The 27,753-nt window shown below is 60.2% G+C and overlaps 2 protein-coding genes across 9 annotated transcripts in view; both read left to right on the top strand.

The window, feature by feature from the left end:
• Positions 1 to 2,074, top strand: part of HMCN2 (hemicentin 2) — a 36,690-nt gene extending 34,616 nt beyond the window's left edge. For all 8 annotated transcript variants that reach the window (XM_072025240.1, XM_072025239.1, XM_072025243.1 and 5 more), the window contains 4 exons: positions 89 to 400; positions 647 to 766; positions 881 to 1,007; positions 1,120 to 2,074. In XM_072025240.1, the coding sequence (XP_071881341.1) occupies positions 89 to 400; positions 647 to 766; positions 881 to 1,007; positions 1,120 to 1,462 (902 nt within the window). In that variant the 3' untranslated portion in view covers positions 1,463 to 2,074. The remainder of the gene's footprint in view (positions 1 to 88; positions 401 to 646; positions 767 to 880; positions 1,008 to 1,119) is intronic.
• A 682-nt stretch (positions 2,075 to 2,756) lies between these two features.
• Positions 2,757 to 27,072, top strand: ASS1 (argininosuccinate synthase 1). The gene is made up of 15 exons (XM_027470806.3): positions 2,757 to 2,908; positions 5,358 to 5,469; positions 5,818 to 5,886; positions 6,126 to 6,314; positions 8,726 to 8,782; positions 9,138 to 9,212; positions 11,825 to 11,895; positions 12,271 to 12,301; positions 15,767 to 15,857; positions 17,609 to 17,693; positions 18,282 to 18,346; positions 22,288 to 22,419; positions 24,843 to 24,999; positions 26,233 to 26,298; positions 26,781 to 27,072. The coding sequence occupies exons 1-15, from the start codon at positions 2,862 to 2,864 to the stop codon at positions 26,833 to 26,835; spliced, it is 1,302 nt and encodes a 433-aa protein (XP_027326607.3). The 5' UTR covers positions 2,757 to 2,861; the 3' UTR covers positions 26,836 to 27,072.
• Positions 27,073 to 27,753: the final 681 nt, after the last annotated feature.

The following is a 27,753-nucleotide window of genomic DNA, read 5'->3' as shown; positions in this document are numbered from 1 at the left end:
AGCCCAGCTCCCCCAGGACACGTCCCCGTCCCCCTCCCTGCCCCGTTTCCCCATCTTCATGTACCTCCCTGTCTCTTTGCTCCATCAGACATTAACGAGTGCCTGCACTTTCCTCCGCCGTGCGCCTTCGAGTGCCGCAACCTGCGGGGCTCCTACGAGTGCCTGTGCCCCCCCGGCATGGTCCTGCTGCCGGAGGGCGAGTGCGGTGCAGCAGGGACAGGAGGGGGGGCTGCAGGCAGCACCCCCTGGGACTCCCTCCTGCGCTGGCTGGGGCCCGGCAGCCGCCTGCGGAGCCGCTCGCACCCGCGGCTCACCCTCAGCCGAGTGGCGAAGGCTGCGGGGCCGGATGCACGGGGTCCCTGCCCCTCTGGGTTCGTCAGGAGGAATGGTACCTGCACCGGTGAGTGGGCACGGGGAGGCCAAGGGGCTCTGCAGGGAGTTTGGAGACCACTGCGTGCCCAAAAGTCTGCCTAAAAATCTGCATTTGCCCATTGTTGCCGCATCTCCCGGTTCCTTCGCGCCCTCACCCACGGTGTCGGGGTCTCGCCAGGCTTGGCTGTGCAGGGAAGGGGAGGTGGGAGCCCCCCAGCAACGGGTTGAGGGGCACCGCTGCTTCCCTGCTTGGTTTCACCCCTCTCCTCCCCAGACCTCGACGAGTGCCGGGTGCCAAACCAGTGCCAGCACCAGTGCAGGAACAGCGAGGGCAGCTACCGCTGCGTGTGCCCGCCCGGCTACCGCCTGCTGCCCGACGGGAAGAGCTGCCAGGGTCAGTGAAGCCTTCCTTCCTCGGGGTCTGCAACCCCCAACCCTACAGCCACCTGGCTGTGAGGAACCCAGGGCTTTTCTCCTTCCCCGCTACCCACCCCTGCTCCTCTTGCAGACGTGGATGAGTGCAGGGAGGGCACGCTGCGGTGCGCCTCTGGCCAGCTCTGCTTCAACACGCGCGGAGGAGCCCGCTGCGAGGACACCCCCTGCCCCGACGGCTACTGGCGAGGCTCCAGCCCTGGGTGAGCCATCCTGTGGGGTTGTGGGGGGCCCGTACAGTGCCACTCGTGCTGGTGCTGTGTTCTGGGCACCCTTGGCTGCTCCTTGATGCCCCGCTGTGTCCCTGGGGTGCAGGGTGTGCTTCAGCCACTGCGCCCCGGACTGCGGCGCGGATGGCCCCGCGGTGCTGCGCCACGTCCTGCTCCCGCTGCCCCTCGGTGTCCCCGCTGGCCGTGACGTCCTGCGCCTGGCCCCGGGCACTGCCCTCGGTGCCCGCACCCTCTTCTCGCTGCTGGAGCAGGATGGGGGCAGCCCCTTCGCCCTGCGTGCCGAGCAGGGCCGAGGTGTCATCGCCACGCTGCGCCCGCTGCACGCACCCGGCACCCATCGCCTCCAGGTGCAGGCGCTGACCCCAGGAGCACGGCATGGGCGCAGCATCTTCCTCATCATCATCTCCATCTCGCCCTACCCCTACTGATGCAGCTGGGGGGGGGGCAAATCCGGTGCCAGCCCTGCAGGGTTGTGCCACCTCCAGTCCCTCGGTATGGCACGGGTGGGGACACGGCTCAGGGAGAGCTGAGCTCGCACCGTCCTGTTCCCTGCTGGAGATCCCCTGCTGGTGGAGGAGCCCTCACTGTCCCCTGACCCCCGCCCCGGCAGCCCCCACCTGTATTGCCTTCCCCTGGGGTCAGTCCCTGACTCAGCAGAGCCCCGGGGGGGGACACAAGTCCCATGGGGGACGAGGTGTCCCGCCAGCCTGCTGCAAACACCAGGTTTTGTTGCAACGCAGGCAGTTTTGGAACAAACACAGCTCGAAGTGGCCTTGGCTGTGATCAGTCACGAGATAACGGGACTGGGGGGGGCAGGGGGGTGACAGTGACCAGGGAGTGTCCTGCAGGGGGTGCAGGGTGCGGCCACGGGGCTGGGGATGGAGCAGGGAGGGCGCGGGGCCCCCCAGCATTAACCACGTATTGAAATAGCCCCGTGTTCCATTTGGTTTTAATCCATTAGGTTCCTGTGCACTTATTTATTTATGGGTTCGCTCCAAATAAAGTTTTTTTTTTTATGAGGAAAGCAGCTTCCTTCAGCAGTCCTTGCGGGCCCCTCTCCCAGACCTTGTGCTATAACCGTGAGCCTGCCTGGATGGGGCAATGCGAGGGGCACAGCCCTGCCCCGGTGCTTGGGTCCCTCGGTCCCAGGAGCAGGATCAGGCCCCTGGGGGCATGGTGCAGGTGGAGCCCCTTCCCCAAAAGCTGTTTCAGCCCCCTGGCACTGCTGGCTGGAGGGACCTGAGCCCAAAGGTTTGGAGACAGCCGTACACCGGGGTGAGGGTGCTCACGCTCATCTCATATTGAGATGCCCCAAAAAAAAGGTGTTTCCTGCAGGTTATGGGTTTCCCATACCAAAGGGCCAGGTCTGAAGTTGTTCTTGGCGTGCCTGCAAGGAAAACTTGGCTTTGTCCTGAGCGCAGCCCCTCTGCCCCCTCCCCTCCTGCCCACTCCTGGCCCCCGGGCTCCGTGGGAGCTGCACCTCTCCATTTCCAGAGGTTTCCAAGAAATTCGTCCTTCCTCCACCAAGCTGCTTTCTGCTGCCGTGGGGCCTTGGGGAGACCCCCCTGGTGCTGCATGGATGCTGAGGAGGAGCAGGGGGACAGCGGTGACAGCCCCTTGAGCTGCGCAGAGAGCCAGCACGGGGCAAAATCCTGCGTCCTGTGGGGCTGGGGGTACCAGTTCTCCCCCCTCCTGCCCCGTTTTGCCCCGGGCAGGCTGAGGGCCGGGCCTCGCCTGGGGATGGTGCCCACGGAGGGGACAGTCCTGCGGCAGCTCCGCCTGCCCACGGCTGGGCTATAAGGGAGGAGGAAGAGGAGGAGGAGGAGGATGGACACGCAGCCGGGGCAGCCAGCCTCCCACGTCCTGCGGAGGGGGTGAGTGTGGGCTTGGCGTGGGGGGCGGAAGGGAAAAGGGGCCCTTTGCTGGGTGGGACACGTCCCCTGCCCCTCGCTGTCCCCTCTTCACCCAGCCTCAGGTTCCTGCCACCGTGGTGCTGGACAAGAGCTGGCTGGTCCCCAAATTAACCAGGCAGGGGGGTCCCAGCCCCTTCCTATCACTAAAAGGGGTGCAGGCTGCTCCCAAACCCCTTCTAGCTCAGTCCCGGGGTGATCCCCACCACCCTGACAGCGGCCCCAGCTTGGCCACCCCCAGGGAGAGGAGCTGGGACCCCGGCTGGCAGCACCCCAATGCCCTCAAGCTCTGTTTGTGGGGTCAGGACGGGGATCCTGCGATGCCGAGGCTGATCCCAATGCCAGCAGCACGTCCCTGCAGCCTGCTTGTCCCAGCCACGACAGCACCAGGGCTGCTCTGCCCTCCTGCCTGGGGAAGGCAGTTCCTCTCCTTGCCAGAGACTCAAGCTTTTTATTCCAACCTTGCTGCCTTTTTATTTTTTCCTGGTTTTAAACAGGCCAGCTCGGTATTCCTGTGGGGCAGAGCCAACAGCCGCTCTGGCACAAAGCGTGCCCTAACTCACAAGGAAACGGCTGCAGCACAATGAGCAGGGCTGAGAAAGCCCCGAAACGTTCCACTTCGCCCAGCTCTGTTTGCTTTGATTTCCTATCCTGTATTTTTGAGGCTTTCCCTTCCTCGTGGGCACAGAGTCGTGTTTATGGGGCCGCAGCTGTGGGTGGCCCCATGCTCCAGGATGTGTCCCTGGGGGCGAGGCGAGGTGCCCGGATCCCTGGGCGATGCCAAAGGCTGCAGAGGGGATGAGTTTTGGGGATGCAGGGGGCTGTTTGCCTGAGCACAGCGTTGTGCTTTGGCTGGCCCCTTTCGGGAAGGGCAATTTGCCTTTCCTGTAAATGCCCTGGTGAGGAAGGGAAAGGCAGAGCCGGGGTGTGCTGGGCACGGACCCAGCTCTGCCCACACCCAGCCGCCCAGGGCTCATGGAAACGCCGGTTGCACAAGGCTGGGTGGTGCCTGCACGGGGGCAGCCTGAGGGGCACAGGCAGGCTTCGGGAGCCGAATTAAATGGTTGTGGGGTGGTTACGGGGCTGTCAAACATCCCTGCTCCTCCGTGAGGCCAGATCCTGCACCGGGGAGCTGGGCTGGCTCCGAGCATTGCTCCGTTTGGCGCAATGGGGATGCGCCGTGGGGACGCGCAGCCCCCCAGGAGCGGTGTGCTGGGGGCAGCCAGGCACAGGGCGCTCCCCCCTTGTAAAAGCAGGATTGTGCTGACTTGGCAGGAGCACGAAAGCTGCTGGGGATGGGATCTGGCCGGCTCTGCCGTCTGCCTTCCCGGCCAAGGGTCAGCTGGCATCGCCTCTGCGGGGCCCCGCATTCACAGCCTGCCTCGGGGACAGCCCCGGCCCCTTCCCACATCCAGCAGAGCCACTGGGGCCCCCAAAATCCCCCCCTGCACAACTCTGACCCCCCCCAAGCTGAGGGTGCTGAATCTTTTCCCATCTCCCGTTGCTGGCTGAAGTCCCCGATGTCCTCAGCCAAAAGGTGAGGGGCACCGAATCCCCGTGCAGAGCTTTCACCCTGGCAGCGCAATTAGGACAAACTCCCAATAACAATTAATTAGACTTTGGACCGGGGCTGAGCTGGGCAGCCGGGGGTGCTGCTCACGTGCCCAGGATGTGCCGGGTCACCGCCGTCTCCTCCTTGCCTGAGCCAGGCTCCCCCAGGTCGTGGGGCTGCCACCGCAGCTCCTCGGAGCAAAGGGAGGCACGGGGCGGCCCCGGGGGTGTCTGCCTGCTGCGGGGTGCCCCGGGTGCTCAGCGGGTGCTGTGCCAGCCAGCACACAGGCAGGGTGCCCACCCTTTCCCAGGAGACACAGCCTGGGCTGTGGGCAGGGTGCTGCAGCTCCTTTTTCGCCCTCATCCTTTCTCCTTGCAGCCCCGGGGGGCTCCCGGTACCCCCGTGCCATGGTGAGCCCCATCCCGTGCTGCCTGCAGCTCGCTTCCCCCAGGCTGAAACAAGGCTGAGCATCACTGGGAGCCCTTGTTTTATTCGGGGAGCTCGTCCCAGCAAGGGCTGCAGCACGAAGGGCTCCTCCTCTGTCCAAAGCAGCTGCTGGAACCTGCGTGTTGAACGCACGGGGAGCTCCTCTCCTCGCCTCCTGGTTATTCATCCCCTGGGTAATGTTTGTGTTGGCTGGAATATCCCATCCCTCTGCTCCCAGCTGGACCGTGACAGCTCCAGGGCCGGTTCAGGGGACACTGGGGAAGGTTTCACCCCTGTGCCAAGCAAGATCAGCCTCCCCTTCGGGGCAGGATTTGGGAATATCGTCCCTCTGAGGACCTCTGGAGCAAACCAGAGGATGGATGGAGAGCCTCCGCTGGGCAGCACAACGCAAACCCCTTTCCCCTTGCCTCGCAGCACCATGGCTCAGCCCAAGGGCACCATCGTCCTCGCCTACAGCGGGGGCCTGGACACCTCCTGCATCCTGGTGTGGCTGAAGGAGCAGGGCTACGACGTGGTCGCCTACCTGGTGAGACCCTGGGTGCTGGGGGCAGGGGGTGGGTGACAATGACAGCTCCCTGCGGGTGCACGGCGTGCTGGTGGCCCTGCTGCTGCTCTGCTGAGCTTCCCAGCCCCGTGGGGCACAGCCTGTCCCTGCTGCCTAATGACCCTTTGCTAACGAGGGCAGCACATGGGGGCAGAGCCAAGGGGTTGGCACGGCCCCAAATCACCGCCTTGACCGGGGGGGGACCCATCCTGGATGGCTCTGAGTCTGGCCAGTGCGGCTTCTGTGGTGCTGCAGGGGATGTTCCACGCAGCCTGGGCACGCGTTAAGTTTTGTGCAAGCTTTCAAACTAATTCTTTTCCCCTCCTTCAGGCCAACATTGGGCAGAAGGAAGACTTCGAGGCAGCCCGAAAGAAAGCGCTGGCACTGGGGGCCAAGAAGGTAACAGCATCCCTCCAACCGGGGGCTCTGAGCCCCCCCTGCACCCCCTGATCAGTGCAGGCACGGTGCTAACACCGCAGCGAGCAGCCCCTTTCCCAGAGGTTTTGCAGAAAAACCCTTTTAGCAGCACCTAGGACGGGAGGAAAAGGGACCCTTTGGGGGTGCCACCTGAAATCCCCGGAGGTTGCCGGATCCTCGTGGCTTTGCTCCCAAAATCTGGGCTCCCTCCGTCCCTGCAGGTTTACATCGAGGACGTGTGCAGGGAGTTCGTGGAGGAGTTCATCTGGCCGGCGGTGCAGGCCAACGCCGTGTACGAGGACCGCTACCTGCTGGGCACCGCGCTGGCACGGCCCTGCATCGCCCAAGGGCTGGTGGAGGTCGCCCAGAAGGAGGGAGCCCAGCACGTCGCCCACGGGGCCACGGGCAAGGTGAGGGGATTTGGGGGCTGTGGGGTGCTGGGGGCACCCAGATGTGGGTTCTATGGGGGTGCCGGGGGGGGGATTGCAGAGCTCAGCCCCGTTGCGACACTTCCTTCTGGGTTTTCCCTGCCCAATTTCGGTTCCCTCAGCCTGGCGGCGTGCGGGAAGGTTGGTGTTGCAAGCCGGGGTCCCCAGCAGGTCAGAAATCCCTATTTTTCAACACCGAACCCCTTTCAACAGCAGCTTTTAAAAACTGCCCTGGCCACGGGCTGGGCAGGAGAGGAGGCTGCAAGGGGGGGACCCAGCACCGCGCTGCGCGTTTGGGGGTGCCCCATGACGCTGGGTGGGGGGCACAGGACCCCCCTGTCCCCAGAGAGGTTGGGGCAATCCCTGAGCCCTCCCCGGCTGTCTCCAGCCGTCCCCGAGGCCGTGGCGGGCAGCAGGGAGGAGATTTTGCCACTAGAGGCAGCCAGAGACCGTGGGAAGGATGCTCGGGGCGCAGCGCCTGCTCTGGAGACGGGCAGCTCGCTGCTGGGCCCCTCCCGGATTCATTCGAGCAAAGGTGCCCCCCCCTCACCAGCCACCCCACCGCTTCCCATCCCTTATCCTGGGGACGGGGGGGACGCACAGGACCGTGTCACATTTCCCCAGGAACAGCCAGAGCAGGAGACCCCCCCCCAGCACCTCCATCCCCTGCAGGGACGCTCAGGGTGGCACCGTCACCAGGTGCCACCCACGTGGCTGCTCTGCAGGGCCCTGGGGTGCTGTGCAGGCACCCAGGGGGGGCTGGATCCCCCCCTCCTCCCCATCCTGCAGGGCCCTAACACGTACCCATCCCGTCCTGACCCACCCGTAGGGTCTTGGTGGAAAGGGGACTGGGACTGGGGGTCCCCAGTGATGCTGGAGAAGCCCTGCAAGGAGGGGGACACCAGAGTGGGGACAGCCAAAGGGCACAATGCCCTGCAAGGAGGGGGTCATTAGATAAGGGACAGCCTGGATGCATGCTTACTTTGGGGCTAGATTGCTCCTTGGCCAAAATAACTCTTGTTCCTTCCCCTGCGTCCTTCTCCTCTCCCCTCACCCTTGCCCAGCGCCCTCCTCGTGAAAACGCCCGCTCGAGGCTGAACCCACCCCGATGCTGCCACCTCCCCTGCACCCCTGGGCATCACCAGCACCGGGCTCCCCGGGGGCTGCTCCCCGGGCTCTGCAGGCTCCCCGAGCCATTAGAGCCGCGGGCGCAGGCAGCACCGGGGGTAACTCGACCCGGCTGAGCCCGCAGCGCCTTAAAAGTGGGCCATCTGCGGTGTCCCCGCTGCCGGAGCAGATGGACTTGTTTGGGGCCTGTAAGGGAAATGAGTGCTTCGGTGGCTCCCCTCGCCTCTGTGTAATAGTCCTCGGGGATTCGGCAGCCCGGCCGTAAATGCATCCTTCGGGCCGGGGCCAAGAGGAGGGAGCGGGTCCTTGCGCCCCTTGGTGCTGGTGGAAATTGGTTTTGGTGAGCCCTATTCCCCTGGAAGGGCTCATCACCCCCAGGCTCGCCCCTTCCCACCATCCTGCCCTCATTAGCAGTGCCCCACCAGCCTGGGCTAATTAAGATAACGGGAGGTTTGGAGCTAGTTAATTACGAGCCTCCTGGCCACTGACTTCTTCCTCCCATCCTCATCTCCCCTCTAAGGCGTGCGCAGAAATACTCAGATGTGGGTTTTGTAGGCTCCCTGGAGCGTTTGGGTCGGGCCAGACCTTGGGGCTCAGCTCTCAGGGATCAGCCCATGGGAGCTCTGCTCCTGCTGGCACCAGTGCCCAGATCTGCCTGGGGTGGTGTCAGAGAGGTTTTGTGCTTGAGGATAAACGCCCTGCCCAGCTCGGGGTGCTTCACGCTGGGAGATGCTTCCCGGAGAGGCTCATGCTGCAGGTTGGATGGAGCTGGCACCCCGAGGTGTGCATCCATCGCTCTGCTGCAGGCGTTTGGCTCCTGTTCCTGCTGCAGGAGCACCTCTGGGCTCTGTGGGGCTGCACAGGGAGCTGTTACTGCAGCACAGCAGCACCTTGCAGTGCGCGTGTGTGCCATCGTACCCCCGTGTACAATCGCACCCCCGTGTGCCATCGCACCCCTGTGTGCCATCACACCCCTGCAGTCCCAGTGACCAGCAGCCTCCCCGGACAATGCCACAGCCAGGAGCTGCCCTTTTGTCACCTGTTTTTAATGTTCCCTTTTATTGCCTGTTCCCACTGCTCCTGCAGTTTCTTTTCCCAAACCTGCAATCTTTCCTCCTGGCTCCAACCTCCGTGCCCTGATCCCCTCCTGGGGGTGCTGGGCGGGCTGGAGCAGGATGGGGTCCTGTGCCCCACTGACACGACGTGCTGTGGGGCACCCACCTCCCCTCCCAGGCAACCCCTCAGCATTTCCATTTGCGTTTCAGGGCAACGACCAGGTTCGTTTCGAGCTCACCTGCTACGCGCTGTGCCCTAGCATCAAGGTAAGACAGCCCGGGGGATTTCCTTTTAACACCGATGCGCGCGGCCGTGCCTCTCCTTAACAAGCTGCCAGCTGCACCAAGCAACGTTTTGGCACTTGAGGGGGCCATAAAGATCCTCAATCAACCTATTTTTACCCCAAACACCACCAGGCCACTGAGCAAACAGCACCCAGGCAGCTGCAGGATGATCGATGCTCCCTGTTTCCCCCCTCGCACCCAGCACCTCGTTGGGGTCAGGGTTTGGGTTACGCCACCCTGGTGTGGGGAGATTTGGTTTCAGCTGGGGGGCTGCCCGGGGGAAGGAAAGGGGGACAGGAGAAGGGGCTGCAAGCCTGACACTGCTGCTTGCCACCAGGTCGTCGCGCCGTGGAGGCTGCCCGAGTTCTACCAGCGCTTCCCCGGGCGCCGCGAGCTGATGGACTATGCCCAGGTAGGACACTCGCCTGGCACGGCTGCGGCACCGTGATGGGCTTTCCTAGGGCGGGTTTCTTTCTTCCTTATCGCGTTTCCTCCTTCCTCCCTCCTTTCTCAAAAGCCCGTAATTACCTGCCTGCTAATTGTAACCCGTTTTCCAAGGAAACGCGGGTCCCAGCTCGGCGACTTGCATAACAGACAAAGCAAATCCGCTCGCCTTTGTTGTCTCTTCCTTTTTGAAGTACAAGTTGCAATAAAACATATTAGAAGTTTTGCATCAGGTTTTTACGTGCCCACCAGGGTACCTTTCTTTTTTCGCGACTTCATGGAAATGCTTGACAACTCGGCTCAATCAATCAAAAGGGAAAAAGGCAGCGCTGTGCAGAAACCAGAAAATTGCTTCGGGTTTTTAAATAGCTGCCGTCTAGGCTCGCCTGGCGGCGCGGGGACGGCGAGGTGCGGGGCCACGGCGCGGGGCGAGGAGCCCTCCGAGCACGTCGGGGCCGCCGGGAGCGGCGTGTTGAGGATTGTGTTTGCCATCTGTTGTTGTACGGTGGAGGGGCGAGTTTACGAGAGCTTTCCATATGTTGCCAAACAAATTGTCAAATAGGGGAGTTATTAAGAGCGCGGCGTTTTTATTATACGGGGAAAATGGAACATGTGTTTTGGGTTTGGGTTTTGTTGTGGGTTTCTTTTTCTTTTTTCTTTTTTTTTTTTTTTTTCATTTGAAAGGGGATGGGGAAAGGAAAGTGAAATAGGCTGGGGCCCTGCTCAAAGAGAAGAGGTTGGGGTTGAGGGCTTGCAGTACCTCGTGGCCTCTGATGCTCAGCATCTGAAAAAAAAAAAAATAGAAAAAAAATAGAAAGGGGGGGCAGAGTTTTTTCTGTTTCACTTGCAGGAGGAGGGAGACCTGGCCAGATCCTTCCAGTGCCTGGCTGTGCTCACCTCGGTGCAGGAGGATGGAGGAGGTGGAGATCCTGGGTGCACCCCGGGTGTTCGGCCTTGGACAGGGCAGGGCGAGGCTGAAGGAGCTGGGCTTGTGCCCTGAAGCCCCTTCTCTGCTCGGTGGTGGCATGGTTTTGCCGAAGCCACCCAGGCTTGTTGGCTGTTTGTTCGTGGGTCCGGATGCTGAGGACCCCGCTTGAAGTGCTCCCGTGGAAAATTAGGGTGTGAAGGGGATGGCCCCACGAGCACAGGCTGCCAGGAGGAGCAGCAGTGGGAAGGGGAGGGACTCGCTCAGGGCTGGTCCTGAGGGTATTTGGGTCCGACAGAGGCAGCGGTGAGTCTTGGTGAGCTGGATGTGAATGATGGAAAGGGGAGAGCCTGTGATTACAGCCCCTCAGGATAAAAGGAGCTCAGCATTAATTAATGAAGGTGAAATGGCCTCTGCCAATAACCAGGAGGCCTTTGTGATGGGGACAAGGCTCCTGATGGCAGCGTGGCACCGTGCTCACACCTGCGCTGCGGTCGGTCCCCAGCTGGGGCTGAGGTTTGTGCCCCCAGCCCTCGCTCTGCCCTCTGCATGCGGCCAGGGCACTGCTGGGGTAGGGTTTTTGTGGGGGTGAGAGGCATATGCAGCTCTGCGTGGCCACAGGACAGGACGGGGAGAGGTGTTTTCCCACTCTCACCTGGAGAAACCAGCAGAGCAGCAGCAGTTGCGCCCGGCAAGCTGCTTTTTGCCTTCTCTGCAAGTCAGAGCTTGTGGCGTGGAGGCCATTTGAAGTGCAAATGCGCCCTGCCTGCCCTCCCGGGAGGCTCCGTGGGCAGCAGAGCGCCCTTCACCTGCACAGCCAAATCCCAGATCCTCAGCACCAAACCCTCCAACCCAGCCCCAAATTCCCAATCCCAACCTCAGAGCCGTGGCTCGCGTGCAGCAGGAGCGCGGTGCTGCCGGCGGGGCGACGTCTCCGAGGGCTCCGGCTGCTGCAGCTCGCTGCCGTCACCTCTCCGGCTAATTCCCCTGCGTGCTCACCTCGTCTTCACAGGCAATTTCCCCCATTGAAATGTCAGGGGATAATTGAGTGCGCCGCTGACCTTGTTAGGGAGCTGGGCTCGGTGCTGTGCGCTGCGCCGGGGAGGCAGCTGGTGCAGGGCACCGCTGTGCCAGGGCGGTGTGAGCCTGGGGCGCGTGGGTTTGGGGATGTGTGCCAGGCTGTGTGTTGGCACGAGGCTGTGGGGACACGGGTGTTGTCCCCTCCCAGCAGAGGATCGGTGCTGTTGAAGGCTGGAGAGCATCCTGCGGTGCTGGAGATGTGTCCCCAGGTCACCTCCTGTCGCTGAGGAGCCCGGCCGGGGGAACGAGTCTGAGTGGATCTGGGGGAAAAAAAAAAAGCACAAATTGCTGACATCTCCATCACTTCGGTTAAAGGATGCCCTGGGGCTCCATCTCTCCTCGTGGTGGGGCTGGGGCAGCCGTTCCCCTCCTGGCAGCACGCTGTGGGGTTGGGGCACCGTGTCCCCGATGTGCCCATCGAGCGGGGAGCTGATGGGGCGCAGTCAGAGGCACAGGAGCATTGCCACTGCCTGGGGGGTTGAGCCTTTGTGATTTTGGGGCTGAGCCCCCCGGGTCCTGTGCCAGTAGCAGAGGCTGGCTCACCCCACAGGCTCGCTGAATGTTTCTCCCTGCAGAAGCACGGGATCCCGGTGCCTGTGACCCCCCAGACACCCTGGAGCATGGACGAGAACCTCATGCACATCAGGTGAGCAGTCGGGCAGCTCCTGCGGGGCAAGGACCTGGAGCCTGGGGCCACCACATCCCCCCCTGCGAGGCCAGGACAATCCTTCCCACCTCCACAGCAGAGAGCTTGAGTCCCCCTGAGCCACGATGAGCCGGACAAGGCTGGCCCCAAAACCTCCCTTCCTATAGCTACAGAGCCACCCGTGTCCCACGTGGCAGCACCTGGGCTCTCCAAAGCCCAACGCTCCTTGCAGGGTTGCTGCTAAGAGCTCCAAAGAGCCCTAAAACCTATCCTCATGGGGTGGTGGCAGCGTTTTGGGGTGGCCCCGCCGCGGGCAGGTCCCTGGGCACGGGGTGCTGGCGCTGCAGTGATTTTTTCTCTCTTTTTCCTTTCCAGCTACGAAGCCGGGATCCTGGAGAACCCCAAGGTAATCGATCACGGGCGGGTGGCAGCTACAGGGCCGAGGGCGTCTCGTGTGTTTGCAGCCTAATTGGCAATTTCACGGCGGGCCCCGTGCGGCGGGGGAGGCCCTGCCACCCGCCCGGCCCCGCTGCCTCTCTCCCGGCACGTTAATTGCCGCCGGCGTCAGCGGGGATGGGACGGTTTCAGGGTGATGACAGCGGAGGGGAAAATGTCCCGGGATGGCAATAAGGGAGCAATGAGATACACGAGGTGCTGGTGGAGAGCGGGGCTGCCCCACACCTCGTACTGGGGTGGGTGGAGGCGTCCGGGCTGCTCCCACTCCGTGCCTGCAGCCTGCAGGGTCCCTTTTGCTTCCCCATCATCTCCATTTGGGGTAAAGCAATGGCTTGGAAGTGGCAGCCCTGATGTGGTCCCCATGGGGGTGCCTGCAGCCTGGTGGTCCTGCGGGGTCAGTGCTCCTGTGGCTGCGATGCTCGGTGGCCACTTGAGCTCTCCATCAGCACTAATTAGCGTGGGGAGAGGCCGGCGGAGCTGCAGGGGGACCCCTGGTGCGCAGCGTGCTCCTGGCCAGGCAGGCATGCACCCAGAGCATGGGGATGCGAGGATGAGGAAGGTGAGGCTGACACCCTGCTCCCTCCTCGGTGCTCTCCAGAGGGGCACCTTTCCCCTTGCAGTGCCCCACTGGGAACCCCCATCCCCACGGGCACCCCGTGGGCACCCCGCACCTCTCGCCCCGCACCTTGCCTTTCGGCCCCAAGGCGGCACAGAAAATGGGGTCCCTTTAGGAGATGTTGGGCCATTCCCCCACACCCCGGGTCAGGGACAGGTCTCCCCCCGTACCAGAGCCAGGACAGGGCTGTGCCGAGCGTGGTGGCACCTCCAGCCCCTTCCCAGCCCAGGCCGAGGGTGGCCGGGGTGCCAGGCGTGGCAGGGTCCCCTCCCAAAGCCCGGAGAGCTGCCAAAGGGAGGGATTTGAAAGCAGATGGTTGAGCTATTTTCTGCCTCTGTGAGGCCCGATTGAAGGGCAATGAGGCAGCTAATGCGGAGAAAGATAGAAATTTACTTGCTTTAACTTCATATGGCACTCTGAAAGAGTTCATTCAGTCCCGGGCACAACAATATCAGCCGGATGAATAAACCATTTGCGGCATCGATAGCTCTGCATCATGGTTTACTTCATGGACCATTTGCTTCCAATTTCTTCTCTTCTTGCCCCGTTTTTCTTGCTTCTTTCTTCCCCCCCTCCCTCTCTCTCTTTCCACACACTCTTCCTTTTTTCCCCCCCCCCCCCTTTTTTTTTTTTTTTTCCTCTCTCCCCTTTAAAGATGACATTGCAGGACGAGCCCCCCTGCGGGGCGGGATAAATAGGAGGCATTGATACACTGCAACAAACTATTTGTCATTTGAACTGTGCTTTTAGGAGAGAGAATAAAAAGAGGACAGACCCGCACCGTAATGATGGAATGCAAGCCAAATGTCACTTTTATTTCTATTTAGTTATTTTATCTAATAGGGGTTTTCATAGTTGGCTTAGAAAATTGGAAACTACCTGACTCTGACTTCCAATGTTTAGTAAAGAGTTTTTAATACTTTCCATTTCTCGCCCCCCCCCCCGTCCTTCCTTTTGAACTCCCAAGTTTTTCATCATCTCCAGCGGGTTTCTCTGGTTAATAAGTATGATCAGGGCTAGGAGAGGCCAGCTGATGTAAAATTGAAATCCGCAGCCCGTGTAATTTGTGCGGGCGTGCGCGCGCTTGGGGGGCACGAGGGAGGCGCGCGCGTGTGCGTTGTGTAAAAAGGAGAGGAAGGGGCACCAAGGGGGCACGGCAGGAAGGTAGTGCCGTGCGCCCCGGGATGCGCTCCTGGGACAGGAGGACGGGGTGCTGGGAACGGCCAGGCTCGAGGATTCGTTGGAGCCAAAAGTAAAGGGGAGTTTTCACCCCAAAACGCACTTCTCATGTCTTAAATTTTAGGTGAAAATTCTGCAGGGAAATTCATTTTCCACTCAAAATTTTTTATTTTTATTTTTTCAAACAAGTCCTTTTGCATTTTATTTCTTGTTGGTGGTTTTTAACCTGTTTTCTACCTCATCCAGTTTTATTCTGGAGGGAGGAGATGTGAGCAGGAGAGGCTGCGCCCAGGGCTGGCCGCAGGCAGGACCCAGTGCCAGGGGCTCCAGCTCTCACCTGTTGGGGGAAAATACCAATTTATTACCATGTAAAACACGCAGAGAGGCTCCATTTGGAGAAACTCCACCCCCAGCTGCCTGAACGTGGGGTGTTTTGTGTGGCGGGGACATAGCTGGATGGTCCCAGAGTGGGAAGCTGCTTGGGGTTTTGGGGATGGTTTTCATGCTCCGGCTCACCTGGCGTTAAACGGGGCAGCAGAAAGAGGCCTGGAGCCTCTCAAAGGGATGGGGATGCTCCGATGAGCCACCTGGAGCAAAGAAGAGCGAGGAGGTGGGTGTGGAGGTGGACGGGTTTCCTTTGGAAATGTTCCCTCGGAGTTTGACCAAATCCTGTGGGTTTTGGGGCTGGGTGAGCAGTTCGGGCTCAGTGTGGCTGTCACTGGCTGCCACAAGCTGGCTTTGGTGCCTCCTTTCTTTTCTCCCCTATTTCGGGTGTCTGGGTCTCTCCATGCCTCAGTTTCCCTCTCTTCCCAGCACGGAGGCTGTGTGTGGGCACGGCTGGGGTCCCCTCCCTGGTGGCACAAGGGGACAAGAAGCGGTGCCACCACCAGTGACCGTGACAGCCTGGTGCCCACCTGGCTGGGGCAGCAGCCACGAGGGATGCTTTAGCTTCGCTAAATTGCAAAGCATTTGCTTTCCGGGACGGAAAGCTTTTTATTATTATTATTATCATTATTATTACTTTTTCCTCCTTCATCTGGAACGTGCTTCAATTCCCTGCCGTCACCCCCGCGGCCCGGCTCTGGCGGAGATAAGATGCTCCTTCGGCGACAAATCTTGGGGGAAAATATCCATAAAGGTTGATGCGCTCTGAAATGGGTTTTTGCTTTGTTCCTCCATCTTCCCCCCGTGTGTATTAACCTCGAGGACACCGTGAAAGAGCCCATGCGACGAGAGCACCTGCTGGGGTCAGGCCTCCTCATTCGTTTTTTCGGTCAGTGCGGCGGGGCCGCAGCCCGGCTTATTCCGCGCTGACCGAAAAAAAGTCGCACTTTTCCCTGCCTGACTTGCTTCTCCGCAGCTATTCCACCTCCAGCTGTGGGGGCGTCGAAGAAAAAGATGAGATCAAGTTGAGGGGAAAAATTGTCTGATTTCTCCGGCCCCTTTGTTCCCGGGGCCCCCGCCGGCTCCGGTGCTGCTTTGTGCCGGCGCTCGCCGCGTCCCCCTCGCTTTGGGATGGGGACGGGGGGCAGTGGGTGAAGAGTGCCGAGGTCTGGGGACGCTGGTGATGTTGGCTGTGCCAACGGCACCCACTTTCCCTTGTCTCCCCCCCTCTTGCAGAATCCGGCCCCCCCCGGCCTCTACACGAAGACCTGCGACCCGGCCACCTCTCCTGACACTCCGGATGTGCTGGAGATCGAGTTTGAGAAGGGTAAGAGCTTCCCCCCAGCCTGCCCTTGGTGATTTTTCCTCTTTTAGGGCCGGATCCTGCTCCCTGGTGAACCCGGAGCATCCCTCGGGTGGAGGTGGGACGAGCCCCGACTCGGGGCACGGCAACTTGGGGCAGCGCTTGGAGCGCGTTGGGGTTTGGCACGGGGGGGCCTGGGCACGTCCCTTGTGGCTCCTTGTCCCATGGGGCTCCAACAGGGGCACTGGGACAGAGAAATGCCTCCCTGGGCGTCCCGGAGCAGTGGGTGCAGGTGGCCCTGTCCTGCAGGGTGGCACGCAGGTGGCCCTGGGGACACGCAGGTGGCCCTGGCCAGCGTCGCAGCAGGACGTGGGCCAACCATGGGGTTGCCATCACGGGGGGGTCACCCCTTCCCATCCCTGGAGCCTGGCAAAGGGGACACAGGACCCCCACCCCCGCCACCCATGGGTGTCCCCGTGCCACCCCCTCGCTCCGAGGTGCCACCTCCTCCTCCCCGCATCCCCCAGGGCTGGTGGGAGCCTGGCTCCGGCTTCCCCATCCTCCTCCCCACCAGGCGCAGCCCCCCCCCCCCCTCCCCTTTCCCTCCCAGCTCCCCATTCAGCCCCTAGTTAATTTATTTGAAGTTTTAATCTAATTATTAACTATTTTAAAGGCTAAGCAGCTTTCGCCAACAACAGCCCCGACAATGTCAGCTCTCCGCCGCGCGGACCCCGGCCAATGCCCCGGCGAAGGCCGAGAATAGAAAGAGCCGGGGCGAGGGGGAGGGCGCCGAGGGGGGGGGGGCCGGGCGAGAAGCGGCTTAAGGTTCATTATTGCCGCAACTTACATTTAATAGCAATTTACAACCGAGTTTATAAACCCTTGGAGAAGAGGAGGGGGGGGGCGTTGAGGCCGGGGGAAGCTGACAGAGCCCGTCAGCAGCCCCGGCTCTCGCGGGCGCCCCGTGATAAAGGCTGGGAAGGGAGGCATTGAGCGCGGATTGGCAACCGCCAGCGCGCCCCATGGTAATGAGGAGGGCAGATGGAGGGGAGATTAAGCCTCCAACTCCGCGCCGCTTTTCTTTGTGGGCCCCGCAGCCCCCTTGTCAGCTTCCTAATACATTTATTGCTCATTTCACACTGCTCGAGAAAATGCCTCTTTTTTTTTTTTATTCTATTCAGCCTTTCCCCCCACCACCACCACCACCGTCACCGCCACCACCTCCCCAGCCCCGGCTTTCCTCCATCCCACCCAGGGCCTTTAAATTTTATTTTTTTTTTTTTTAAAAAGGTGCACTAATGAATTCCCAGGGAGCGTCCCGCCACGGGGTGCGTGTGCGTGCGTGTGCGTGCGTGTGCCCCCCCCCGGCGGCGGGTGGCTCGTTTGTCAGCCCCCCGCCAGGGACTGGTGGGCCAGAAGGTGCTGCGCCCTAAGACAATCGCCGAGCGTGAAATTCAATTAGTTAAGGGCCTGGTTGCAATTTCACAGGCCCTAAAAGAGAAGAGAAGGGAAAGAGAGGGGTGGAGGTGGGCAGGGGGGTAGGGGGTGGGGGGGGACATTTTTATGGCCTTTTTTTATTTATTTATTTCGCTTTTTCTCCCGAGGTGGGTGCCCCCCTCCCCTCGCTCCCCCCCTCTGGGCAGCAGCTTGGATATGCCTTTTTAAGAAGTTATTTAGGGTTCATATCTGTCAGGTCTCCTTAGCGCACACAGGGTGATGCCGGGGGGGGGGGATCCCACCATCGCCAGCCTCATCCTGCCCACCTCCCTCTGCAGGTGTCCCCGTGAAGGTCACCAACGTCGGGGACGGGGCCGTTCGCCGCTCGGCCCTGGAGCTCTTCATGTACCTGAACGACATCGCGTGAGTGCCCCCCGGCCCATCGCCTGCCCCAGGGGTCCCCGGTTTGGGGTGGAAACGGGCGGGCACATTCCCAGTGGTGCCGGGGCTGTCCCCGCTGTGCCACGCTGGTGCCGAGGCTGGGAGCACGGGGGGATTTAGGGTTTTGCTCCCCATGCATGCCCTGAGGGGTCGAGGACCACCCTGACCTGTGCCAGGAGCCAGGGCAGCGCTCCTGGAGCACCCAGTGCCACCCAGTGCCACCCAGTGCCAGGCGCCCTCCTCTGTGCCTCCACCTTTACCCTCCCCGGAGATGAATGGGCCTGAGCTTTGCCACGTAGTTCTCCTTTTAAATGTTAATTAAGTGGTTTTTCAATGATTTTGGCCATCACGAGCGCAGCTGCAGCATCGCCAGTCCCCAGTGCCCATCCCCTTGCCCGGTTTATTTTCCGCTGGCCCCATTGCCACGGGGCTCTGCCCATGGCAAACATGGATAGGGGAGGGTGGCAGAGCAAAAAGGAGGCAAAAAGGAAAAAAAAAAATCACAATCTGCCTTTCACCTCTCCGACCTGGGGGTCCCTACCAACGCCACCGGGCCCTTCTCCTCCGCAGGGGCAAGCACGGCGTGGGGCGCATCGACATCGTGGAGAACCGCTTTGTGGGGATGAAGTCCAGAGGTGAGTGGTCACCAACCCCCAGTGCCAACCCAGCCATAAAAGCAGCCAAAAAAAAACGGGAAAACGCTGGTGGGACTTCACGGATGCTCAGCATCGCTGGGGTGCTCGGGTGCCGGCCTCACTGGCAGCCCTCATCTGCTGCATTTCCTTCAGGATTTGGAGGTTATGAGGATTTCTTACTGTTTTTTTATGAAGGCAGCTGTCCCCTCTCTGCCAGTGCCATGGTTTGTGCCAGCCCTGGGGTCCCGGTGCCACCAGAGACCCCAAGGCTGGGGGTGGCACCTGGCACAGGGGGAAAACCGCCCCGCTTGGGGCTTGGTGGGTGAGCGCATGGGAGGGTGCTGCTACGGGGCTGTGTGACACGGGGACAAAGTGTGGGAGGCAAACAAGTCACCAAGATTTTTGGAAGCCGATCCCTTGATTTATTTTTACCTTCTCGGGGCTGTGGCTGAGTATCCATCACCCCTGGGGATCAGCTCCATCGGAAACCTCCGGAGGCAGCGAGCTGCCCCTGGTAGAATGGAGTAACGAGACAGCTCATCACCATTTCCCCCTTCTTGTCCCTGCTCTTTTGTTTTAAATCTCATTAATACCTAATTAGAGGCTCCCTTTCTTTAAACTTGCCCTCTGTGGCAGGGCACGAGCAAATATTTTGATAAGGCTCGGTGGCGGCGCTCAGCCCCTGCTGCGGGGCACCGGGCACCTTGCCGGAGCATCAACCACGGAAGGTGAGAAACCAAACCCCAAATCACTCGGTGAGAGTTTGGAGAATTGAATTAAAACCGAAAGAAAGGAGGGGAAAAAAAAAAAAAAAAAGCCAACAAGAAAAAACACAAAACCAACCCCCAAACCGCACGCACCAGCTCGCACATTTGCATGCAGGATGCTGAGTAATTTGTCAAATTCTCCTTTTTTTTTTTTAAGAGCCGCTGACATGCTCTAGTGACCCTTGCAGCATTTAATAATTTCTCCAAACCCCATTTATCTGTCACGTTTGTCTCCTGCGTGACATTGCCGAGCGCTCGCTGCCGTGTTGGCGTGCCGGCACAGGAGGGCTCTGCGGCAGCGCTGCCTGCTGGGCGAGGACCGGGTTTCTGGGGACAACGAGGGGGGGATGAGACTTTGCCCTGGGCTTTCCTCCCTCTCTCTGAGTAGGATCTTTCCCCCAATTTGCTCTTCTTGTGTCCCACGATGGCCAGGATGCTCAGCGAGAGGGGAGCCCCTGTGGGGATGGGGCTGGAGCAGGGGGGTGCCACTGGAACCTGCCTCCCCGGGGGTTTTGGGGTGCAGGGGGTGGCCAGGAGCCACTTTTGGTAGCATTTCGGCCCCCTGATGGTGTTAGCACCAAGAGGGACAGGGCCTGGGCTCACGGGTGACAATCCCATAACATCCCATGGGACGCGGTGACCCTGCTGGTGGCACCAGCTCGGGGCTCTGCGGGGTCACCGGGACCCCGTTAGCCCAAGGACCCGTGCTCACCAGGGGAAACTGAGGCACGGGCACGGTGCTGGGGCTGCCCCTGGCCACGGGGACAGCTGAGGTCCCCACGAGCCCTGCCGGGCCACCTTCCTTCCTCGCCGTCACCTCCTGAACCCACACGGTTTGGGAAGGGGAAATTCATTTGCATTGATTTTTACTAAGCTCCTAATTGAAATTCGTTAAGGACTAACGGGCGAGGGGCGCGCCGGGCTTGCCCGTGCCAGCCCCTTAAGCCCTGTTAACTGGATTTCGAGGTGTTTGTTTTACTGGGAGGACGGGGGCTGATGGGGCAGGGCGGCAGTGCCAGCCTTCCCTGCCCCTTGCACCCGTTCCCGTCCTCGTTACCAAATTATCTTCTTAACTCCGGAGGGGGGCTAATTAAGTGGAGTAAATGAAATCAGTGGGGAGGAGGCAGGAAGGAGGGGAGGGCCGGTGCCAAAAGAGCCCAGCTCTGTTCAGCTGGGGCTTCTCCTCTTTTCTTATTTTTTTTTTCTCTCCTCCCCATCGATGCGCCCAGCGAGGCCACGAGGCACGGCGCCGACGCAGGAGGCCAGCAGCGAGCCCTGCTTGAACCCACACCCTCCTCTCATAATCCTGCACCCACTTTGCAAATATTTGCCCTAGGGGGGGAGAAATTTGGGTGGCCTCACCCTCCCCTTCACCTTGTCCCATCCCACGAGCATCGGCACCGGGCTGCCACCCGCGCTCGGTGCAGCGAAGGCTCAGGAGCTTACAAACTGGCAAATTTTAAGCAGCAGCAGCTGCCTGCGGGGCTGCCCCCCCTCTAAAACCCCCCTTCCCCAGCGGTAATTGCGGGGTGATTGCAGCTCCGGCAGCCTGCGTGGCTGACACCTCTGTCTTTTTCCTGTAAACACGGGGAGATGAAAATAGACACTTGGAGACGCTGCGAGTGTCACTCCCGAGGTGTCTCCGGGAGCTCGGCTGTCACCTCCCCTCCCGGCACAGCGGGCCCTGTGCTGCTGTCACCGCTCCCATGGGGCGAGCTTGGGGGGTGAAGAGGGGCAGGAGGCAAAACGGAACCTTTGGTCAGCCCAAATTAGCCTTAAGGGGAAGGAGAGGGGGTGTCAGTTGTGTCTGCAGGGGGCTTGGTCACGCAGCCAGGGTTTGGAGCCCCTGTGCAGGGCTGTGCCCGTGGGGATGGGTCCTTGGGGAGCCCCCGGGATGGGGCTGGGGAATTGCTGCGTGGTCCAACAGGAGGGAATTGGCCCCCGTGGGGTCGGTCAGTTCCCATCCTGTGCCTGGAGGATGCTGAGTTTTTAGGAGCCTGGTGGGGATGAGGTTTGGTGAATGCAGCTTGGGGCTTTGAGCCCCCAGAACAGGAGCTGTGCCCGCTGTGGTGTGGGGGTGGGCACCGTCCTGCCTGGGGGTCCTGGGGCTGCTGGCTGTGCTGAGGAAAGGCAGGGGGCTCTTCTCCTCCAGCCCTTTCACTAAAGGGCCGGGGGATTTTGGTGTTTGAGCTGTGTGCCCCGTGGCAGGTCCCAGCACCACGAAGCTCACTGAGGCTGCCCAGCAGCAGCTCTCGGTGACGTGGCGATTTGGAGGCAGCGTTCCTCTAACTTCCCTCATCGCTGAGCTCAGAATTTTTAATTTTTCAGGGACGCAGCCTTGTCCCTGTGCACGCCAGCAAAACCTGCAGGTGCCCTTTGCCATTCCCAGGGCCATGCAACCGGGCACCCAGTGTGGGTGCCCATTTGGAGAGGGGACGGTGCCCACACGCAGGGCACAGGGACGTGACCCTGCAACCACCCCGAGCAGGGGCACGCAGTGTCTGCAAAAGCCCCTTGTGGTCTCCATCATATTTAAACAAGATTTAAACCCCTTCCACGGCACACAAGCCCCGAGTGGCCGGAACAAAGGCAGCAGCTCTCCCTCCGTGCCTTACCCGTGCCTTTTGCCCCCGACCCCACAATAATTCCCCCGCCCTCCAACCCGGCACCTTCCCCACAACCAGGGGCGGGTGGGAAGGGGCTGAGGGGGGTCTCACCAGCCCCGGCCAAGGTGCTGCTCTCTTGGCCCTCATTTTTTTACGGCAGCAGAACGGGGCTGGCTTGGCAGCCGAGGGGAGAGGAGGGTATTTCAGGCCCTCCGCTCCCCGCGCCTTGTGCCCCGCGTCGTTCGCTTAATTACAGGTTTTCAGCAGCAGACCGTTGGGCATGGATCGGTGGGGGGATCGGTTCCCAAACCCTGTCATTTAGCCTCGTCAGAGTGCCTCTTCAAAGAGGGGAATCTAGAAATTTTCTCCGCAAGGTGCGGAGTGGACTGTCTCGGCCCCAGCATGAATATAATGACAGATGCATTTTACAGCAAGCTGGGACTGAATGCGCTCGACCACAGCTCCTTCTGTCAGCCAAGTCATTATTTTTTGTCATTTGCTGACAGTTTTGGTCTCATTCGTTTCTCTCTCTTTTTCTGCTTTTCCCCCTGCCTGGAAAAATGGCTAGGTATCTATGAGACCCCAGCGGGGACGATCCTATACCACGCGCATTTAGATATCGAGGCCTTCACCATGGACCGGGAGGTGCGGAAAATCAAACAGGGGCTCTCCCTGAAATTCTCCGAGCTGGTGTACAACGGTACGTAAAGGCCCCGCAGCGTGCCCCACGGGGTGACAAAATTCAGGTGTGGCTGTCAAAGGTAGACCTGGGGAAAAAAAAAAAAAAGAGGGGTTTGCTCGTGTCCAAAAGATGCTTTGGGTGCCCCGTCCATGGAAGGGTTCAGAGCCAGGATGGATGGGGCTTTGGGCACGTGGTCCTGTGGGATATGTCCCTGCCCACGGCAGGGGGATTCATCCTGGTGGTCTTTTAAGGTCCCTTCCAACCCAAACGGGTCTGGGGTTCTATGATTTAGTGAGATCCACAGCATCCCGTCCCCACACCTTGTTATTGGGGTAAAAGGGCTCCACGGCTGCTGGCAGGAGGTGATGCCACCTTCCACGAGGGATCCTTGGTGGGGGATGCTCCTGGTGTCCCCCCGAGCTGGTGCCATCACCCTGGCCCAGGCAGCACACCCGGCTGTAGCACCAAGCCTCCTGCCCCTCATCCCAAACTGCTCGCTCATCGCCAAACCTTCCCCAAACCTTCCCCCATCCTTTTCCCCCAGCACCCTGGCACCAGGGCAGTGGGCTCAGGGCAGTGGCAGCCCCCTCCTGACCAAAACCCACCCCAAAACTCCTTCCCCAGGCTGTGCTGTGCACACCCACACAGTGGCACTGCTCAGTGCGGCAGGGCCGGGGGGTGATGGGGACACTAAGGGACAAGGGGACCCACAGACAGGGACAGAAATCTCACACTTCTCCCTCCTCCTGGGGCGCACATGGAGGCTTTGATGTGGGGCTGCTCAACCACGTGCGTGGGCTGAGTTTCCCTCAGTTGCTGTTTAATATCAGTGCCGGTTAAAGGCTGATCCCATTTGATTTTGGGGCTGCAGCAGCGCCTGGCTTTGTGCCGCCGGTGACTTCCCACTGTGCTGCAAGGTCCCTCCCGGCCCCAGGTGGCCAGGTTCCCAAGCTGGCCATGCTGCGAGACCTCATTTTGGACACCAGCCCCTGATTTCGGGAGGATTGGGGTTTACCTTCCCCACTGATCCCATTGTGGAGGGCAGGGTCAGTCCCACGGGTACCAAAACGTCTTTGTCTGCCTGCACAACGTGGTTTTGGGATGGTTGGGGCAGGACGGGGCTGACAAAACGGGGAAGGCGTTAGGATGGATCACTGCACGGGGGGAATTTGTGGGCGGTGGGGGGCGAGGAGGGAGGGGGATTCCCCACACCTGGAGCTGCCGGAGCCAGCATTTAAGTAGCTGGTTATTATTTTAACATGTCTTGGACTTATTTATCCTATTTTTTTTATTTTTTTTATTTTCCTGCTGCGGGGATGCAGCAGCCCTACGTCAGCCCTGGCGTTAGAAGAGTTTTATTTGGAGTGTGTTACCCAGAAGAGGGGTTTATTCCCTCGGCCGGTGGAGCTGTCTGTGTGCAAGGAAGGGGGCCCTGCACCATTTGGCTGTGCTGGAGGGGTTCAGGGCACTGGGAATGGTTTTACTGGTGAGAAGTGGGATGCTCACCCCAGTGCCCAGCACGTTCAGGCCCACGTGGCACCGGATCTATCCCCAGCCCTGAGCCGTGCACCCACCTCCCGTCACCTTATCCAGGCAGAGGCAGGGCAAAGGATGGCAAATACTGCAAAACCTCCTCGTGGGGAGGCCGGCACAGGGAGCCAACAAAACCTGGGTTTGTTTCTTTAATGGGCTCAGCCCCAGTCCCAGCTGGGAAAGGAAAGGTGAGAGGGCACCGGTGTGCAGGCAGGGAGATGGAGAGATAACGCAGGGGATGGCCGGGGGGGGGGCTGAATGGGCTCTTTCTCTCTCCCCCTCTATCTCCCTCTCCATCTCCCAGGTTTTATTCTGGGTCTGGAGGGCTCCTGGCTAATTACCCCTCTTAATGACAGGAGGGTGCCCAGGAGGAGCAGCAGGGCCACGGCCCCTCCGTGGTGCGCTCCCAGTGGCTTCAAATCGTGGCCGTGCCACCGCCTGCCCTGCTGGCTTTTTCGGGGATGTGACACTGTGTGTGCGTCACCCCAGTGCCCAGATTGGGATGCTGGGGGGGCGGGAAGGGGGCTGATTGCTGTGGTTGGGGTTAGGTGGAGAACTGGATGGTGGCTAGCTCCCTACGGGCACCCATGTGCACCCATGTGGTTTGCCCGTGTCCCCCAAACCCCGTGCTCCAAGGAGGGCTCAGCGATGGGAGGGGAAAATCAAATTGCCCTGAAAGTGGTGGTGGGGGGAAGCACCCCATGGGGGGGCAGTGATGGAGCAGGACGATACCTGGGATTGCCCATCCCAGCACCTCATTCCCCTCTTCCAGAACCCCATCCTTTCCCTTAAACACCCCCACTAAGGGCTTCCTAGCGGGACCCAGCCTGCTGGGGGGACACCCTCCACGTCCCCAGGGAGCCCCCCAACCTCCCCACCCTTCCCCTGAGGCTGTCTCGTGCCCGCAGGTTTCTGGCACAGCCCCGAGGGCGAGTTCCTGCGGCACTGCATCGCGCGCTCGCAGCAGGCGGTGGCGGGCACCGTGCGCCTCTCCGTCTTCAAGGGCCACGTCTCCATCCTGGGCAGGGCGTCCCCGTGCTCCCTGTACAACGAGGAGCTGGTGAGGTGAGTGGGGACGGGGTCTGCGGGGGTCCCATCCCATCCCATCCCATCCCATCCCATCCCATCCCATCCCATCCCATCCCATCCCATCCCATCCCATCCCTCACCTCTCCACCAACCCACCCGTGACATCCCGTGGTTTCCTCCCAGCCAAGCACGAGCCGTGTTTTGGAGTCAATATTATTTATATATATTTTTTTCCTCTGGCTTTTCCCTTTTCTTCGCGTTGTTTTCTCTCTCGCTTGCTCGCTCCCCCCCTCCCCGGCCCTCCCTCAGCCCCTTTCAATCTCTCTAAACACTTTATAAGCCATAAATACACCCGAATGAGTTTAGATCAGTCGGAGTAAATGTCAAATTATCTTCTCTCTTTCTCTTCTCTGGCTTTTTTTCCCCCTTTCCCTCCCCCTCAAAATCAACAGCTCCTAATAATCCATCCCAACCCTTCATTATGCTTCGCACTCTCACTTGGAGAGATTAAATGAATAAAGTAAAAAAAAAAAAAAAAAAAAAAAGAGGGAAGAAAAAAAAAAGAGGAGGATGGAGGGGGGTGGGACTGAGGGAAAAGAGAGGAGAGAAAAGCAGGGGCACTTATTCTCCCTGCGTCTCCAACCATTTTCCTTTTCTTTTTGATTTCTACATCGCTGGTTTGAAAGCCTTTGAGTGACGGCGTCACAGGAACCCGAGAGAAAGCTGTGAGAGGCAGAGCTGTGTGGAAATGCCTCTGCACAGTAGGTAGAAAGTAACGTAATTATAGAGCAGGTCAGAACCACTCGAATGAGCAAAAATAAAAGCACAGAGGTTTTTCTGTAGCCCGTCAGGGGAGGTAAAATCATTGTAAACTCTTTCTTTTTTTTTTTCTTTTTTTTTTTTCTCCCCCCTCTCCTTTAAGGTTTGCAGTTTCTGGGAAGGCAGACGGGGTTTGGGGGGCAGTGGGAAGCCATCGGGGCTGGGATTTTGGGGGAAGGAAGGGGATGTGCTGGGGCTGCGGTGCCCTGCCCGGAGCGGGACGGCCACGGGGATGTCCCCGAGGTTGGTGGATGGCTGGGGACACGGCGTGGCAGGCGTCACCCCGGAGGGACATTTGGGGCTACAGCGGGGATCCAGGGCACCCAGTGAACGTGCCCATGGTGCCGTGCCCTGGTTGCTCGTGGCCGTGCAGCTCCAGCCTCCCTGCGATCCCCGTGCACAGCCCAAATCCCCGTCCCCACAGAGGTGACACCGCTTTTCTCTCCGCAGCATGAACGTGCAAGGGGACTACGAGCCCGCCGATGCCACCGGCTTCATCAACATCAACTCGCTGAGGTCGGTGTGGGGGGCTCCTCCCGGTGTCCCCCCCTCCATCCCCAAAGGACTCAGCCCTGCCCCGAGCTCCCACCGACCGCCGGGATGCTGACAGCCTCCCCGAGCCCCAGCCCTGCCTAATTACAGCCTTCCCGAGCACCCGGCCTCGTTATTTTACTTACTTCTCAGACCCCACGGTACCTCCCCCCCCCCCAGCTAAATGCTGTAAAACATGCTGCATTTACATAATGGGCTCTTAATTTTTCCATTGCCTGTTAACCGCTTTGTTCTCCCCGATCCGCGATGCCCCCCCCACCCCTCCAAGATAAATTAATTACATTATCTCATGGGAAAGAAAAAAAAAAAAATAATTAAACTGTACGGGCCTTAACAAACGCCTGCTCTTCACGCCCCCCTCATTCTGCTTAAATTAATTGAAAGGAAATGTGTGTTATTACTGTTAATTTACAATTAATTTTTTTTTTTTTTAATCTGGTTTCCAGGCTAAAGGAATATCATCGTCTTCAGAGCAAGGTCACCGCGAAGCAGGCTGAATAGCAATCAGTCGCGTGTGGGCCTCCCGCTCCCCTTTCCAATTTCTCCAAGAGCCACCGCTAATTGTGGTGGTAATTTGTAATTGTAACTCGTCTCCCGGAGTCAGCACCGAGGTGATGGCTTTGTTACGGGGCCCCTGAGTGAAACGCAATCATGGAAAAGGTGGCCGGCCGGAGGAGAAGTGGGGAAGGAAATAAAACCAGCCACGCGCTGGGGCCGCTCCTCGAGCGCCCGGCTTTATTCCTGCCTCGTTTGTTTGCTCGTCCTCCACGCCTCGATGGGGGCTTTGTGGGGTTTGTAGTGGGTTAAGTGCTGCCGAAGGACGCCGGGGGCTCGGCACCAGCAGGACCCCTCTGTGGGAGCAGAGGTGTCCCCGGTGCCCGGTGGTGATGGGGATGTCCCCGTCCCCGTGCGCTTTGCGGTTCCCAGGGTTTGCTCGTGGCGCTTTTGTCTTTGGGGATGAGGCTCGGGGTTGTCTGAAAAGGGAAAAACCCTCTGGAGAGTTCAGCTCCGGGGGGCGCAGCGTGGTGGGGACCCCGTGCGCACAGGTGCCAAGAGGCAAAAAAAAAAACAATTCCTCCCCGTGCAAGCACCCGGGATGTGCCGAGGATGGGGATGGACCTGGTTTAGGATGTGCCCACGGGTCGGTGTCTCCAGCCAGGACAACACCATCCCATGGCAGAGCTGCCCCCCCAAAGGGGACAGGGCTTTTTGCAGCCCCAGGGGGACAGCCAGGCCCGGTGGTGGCCGCGTGGGGACGTCCAGGCGTGCCCTGCCCGCCCCGCTGCCGAGCCGGCGAGCGTGACAAGCTCTGACATCACCGCTGGGAAAATAACATGTTATTTTCCCAGCTTGGATGTTACTTTCCCTGCTATTACTGGCAGCTACCATCTTGGGAGGAGAAAGCAGCGGAGGGCTGTC

This window comes from Anas platyrhynchos, chromosome 18 (genome assembly GCF_047663525.1).
Source record: "Anas platyrhynchos isolate ZD024472 breed Pekin duck chromosome 18, IASCAAS_PekinDuck_T2T, whole genome shotgun sequence".
NCBI lineage: Eukaryota > Metazoa > Chordata > Aves > Anseriformes > Anatidae > Anas > Anas platyrhynchos.
The sequence above is the reverse complement of the archived record's forward strand: the minus strand, read 5'-3'. Positions and strand labels throughout refer to the sequence as shown.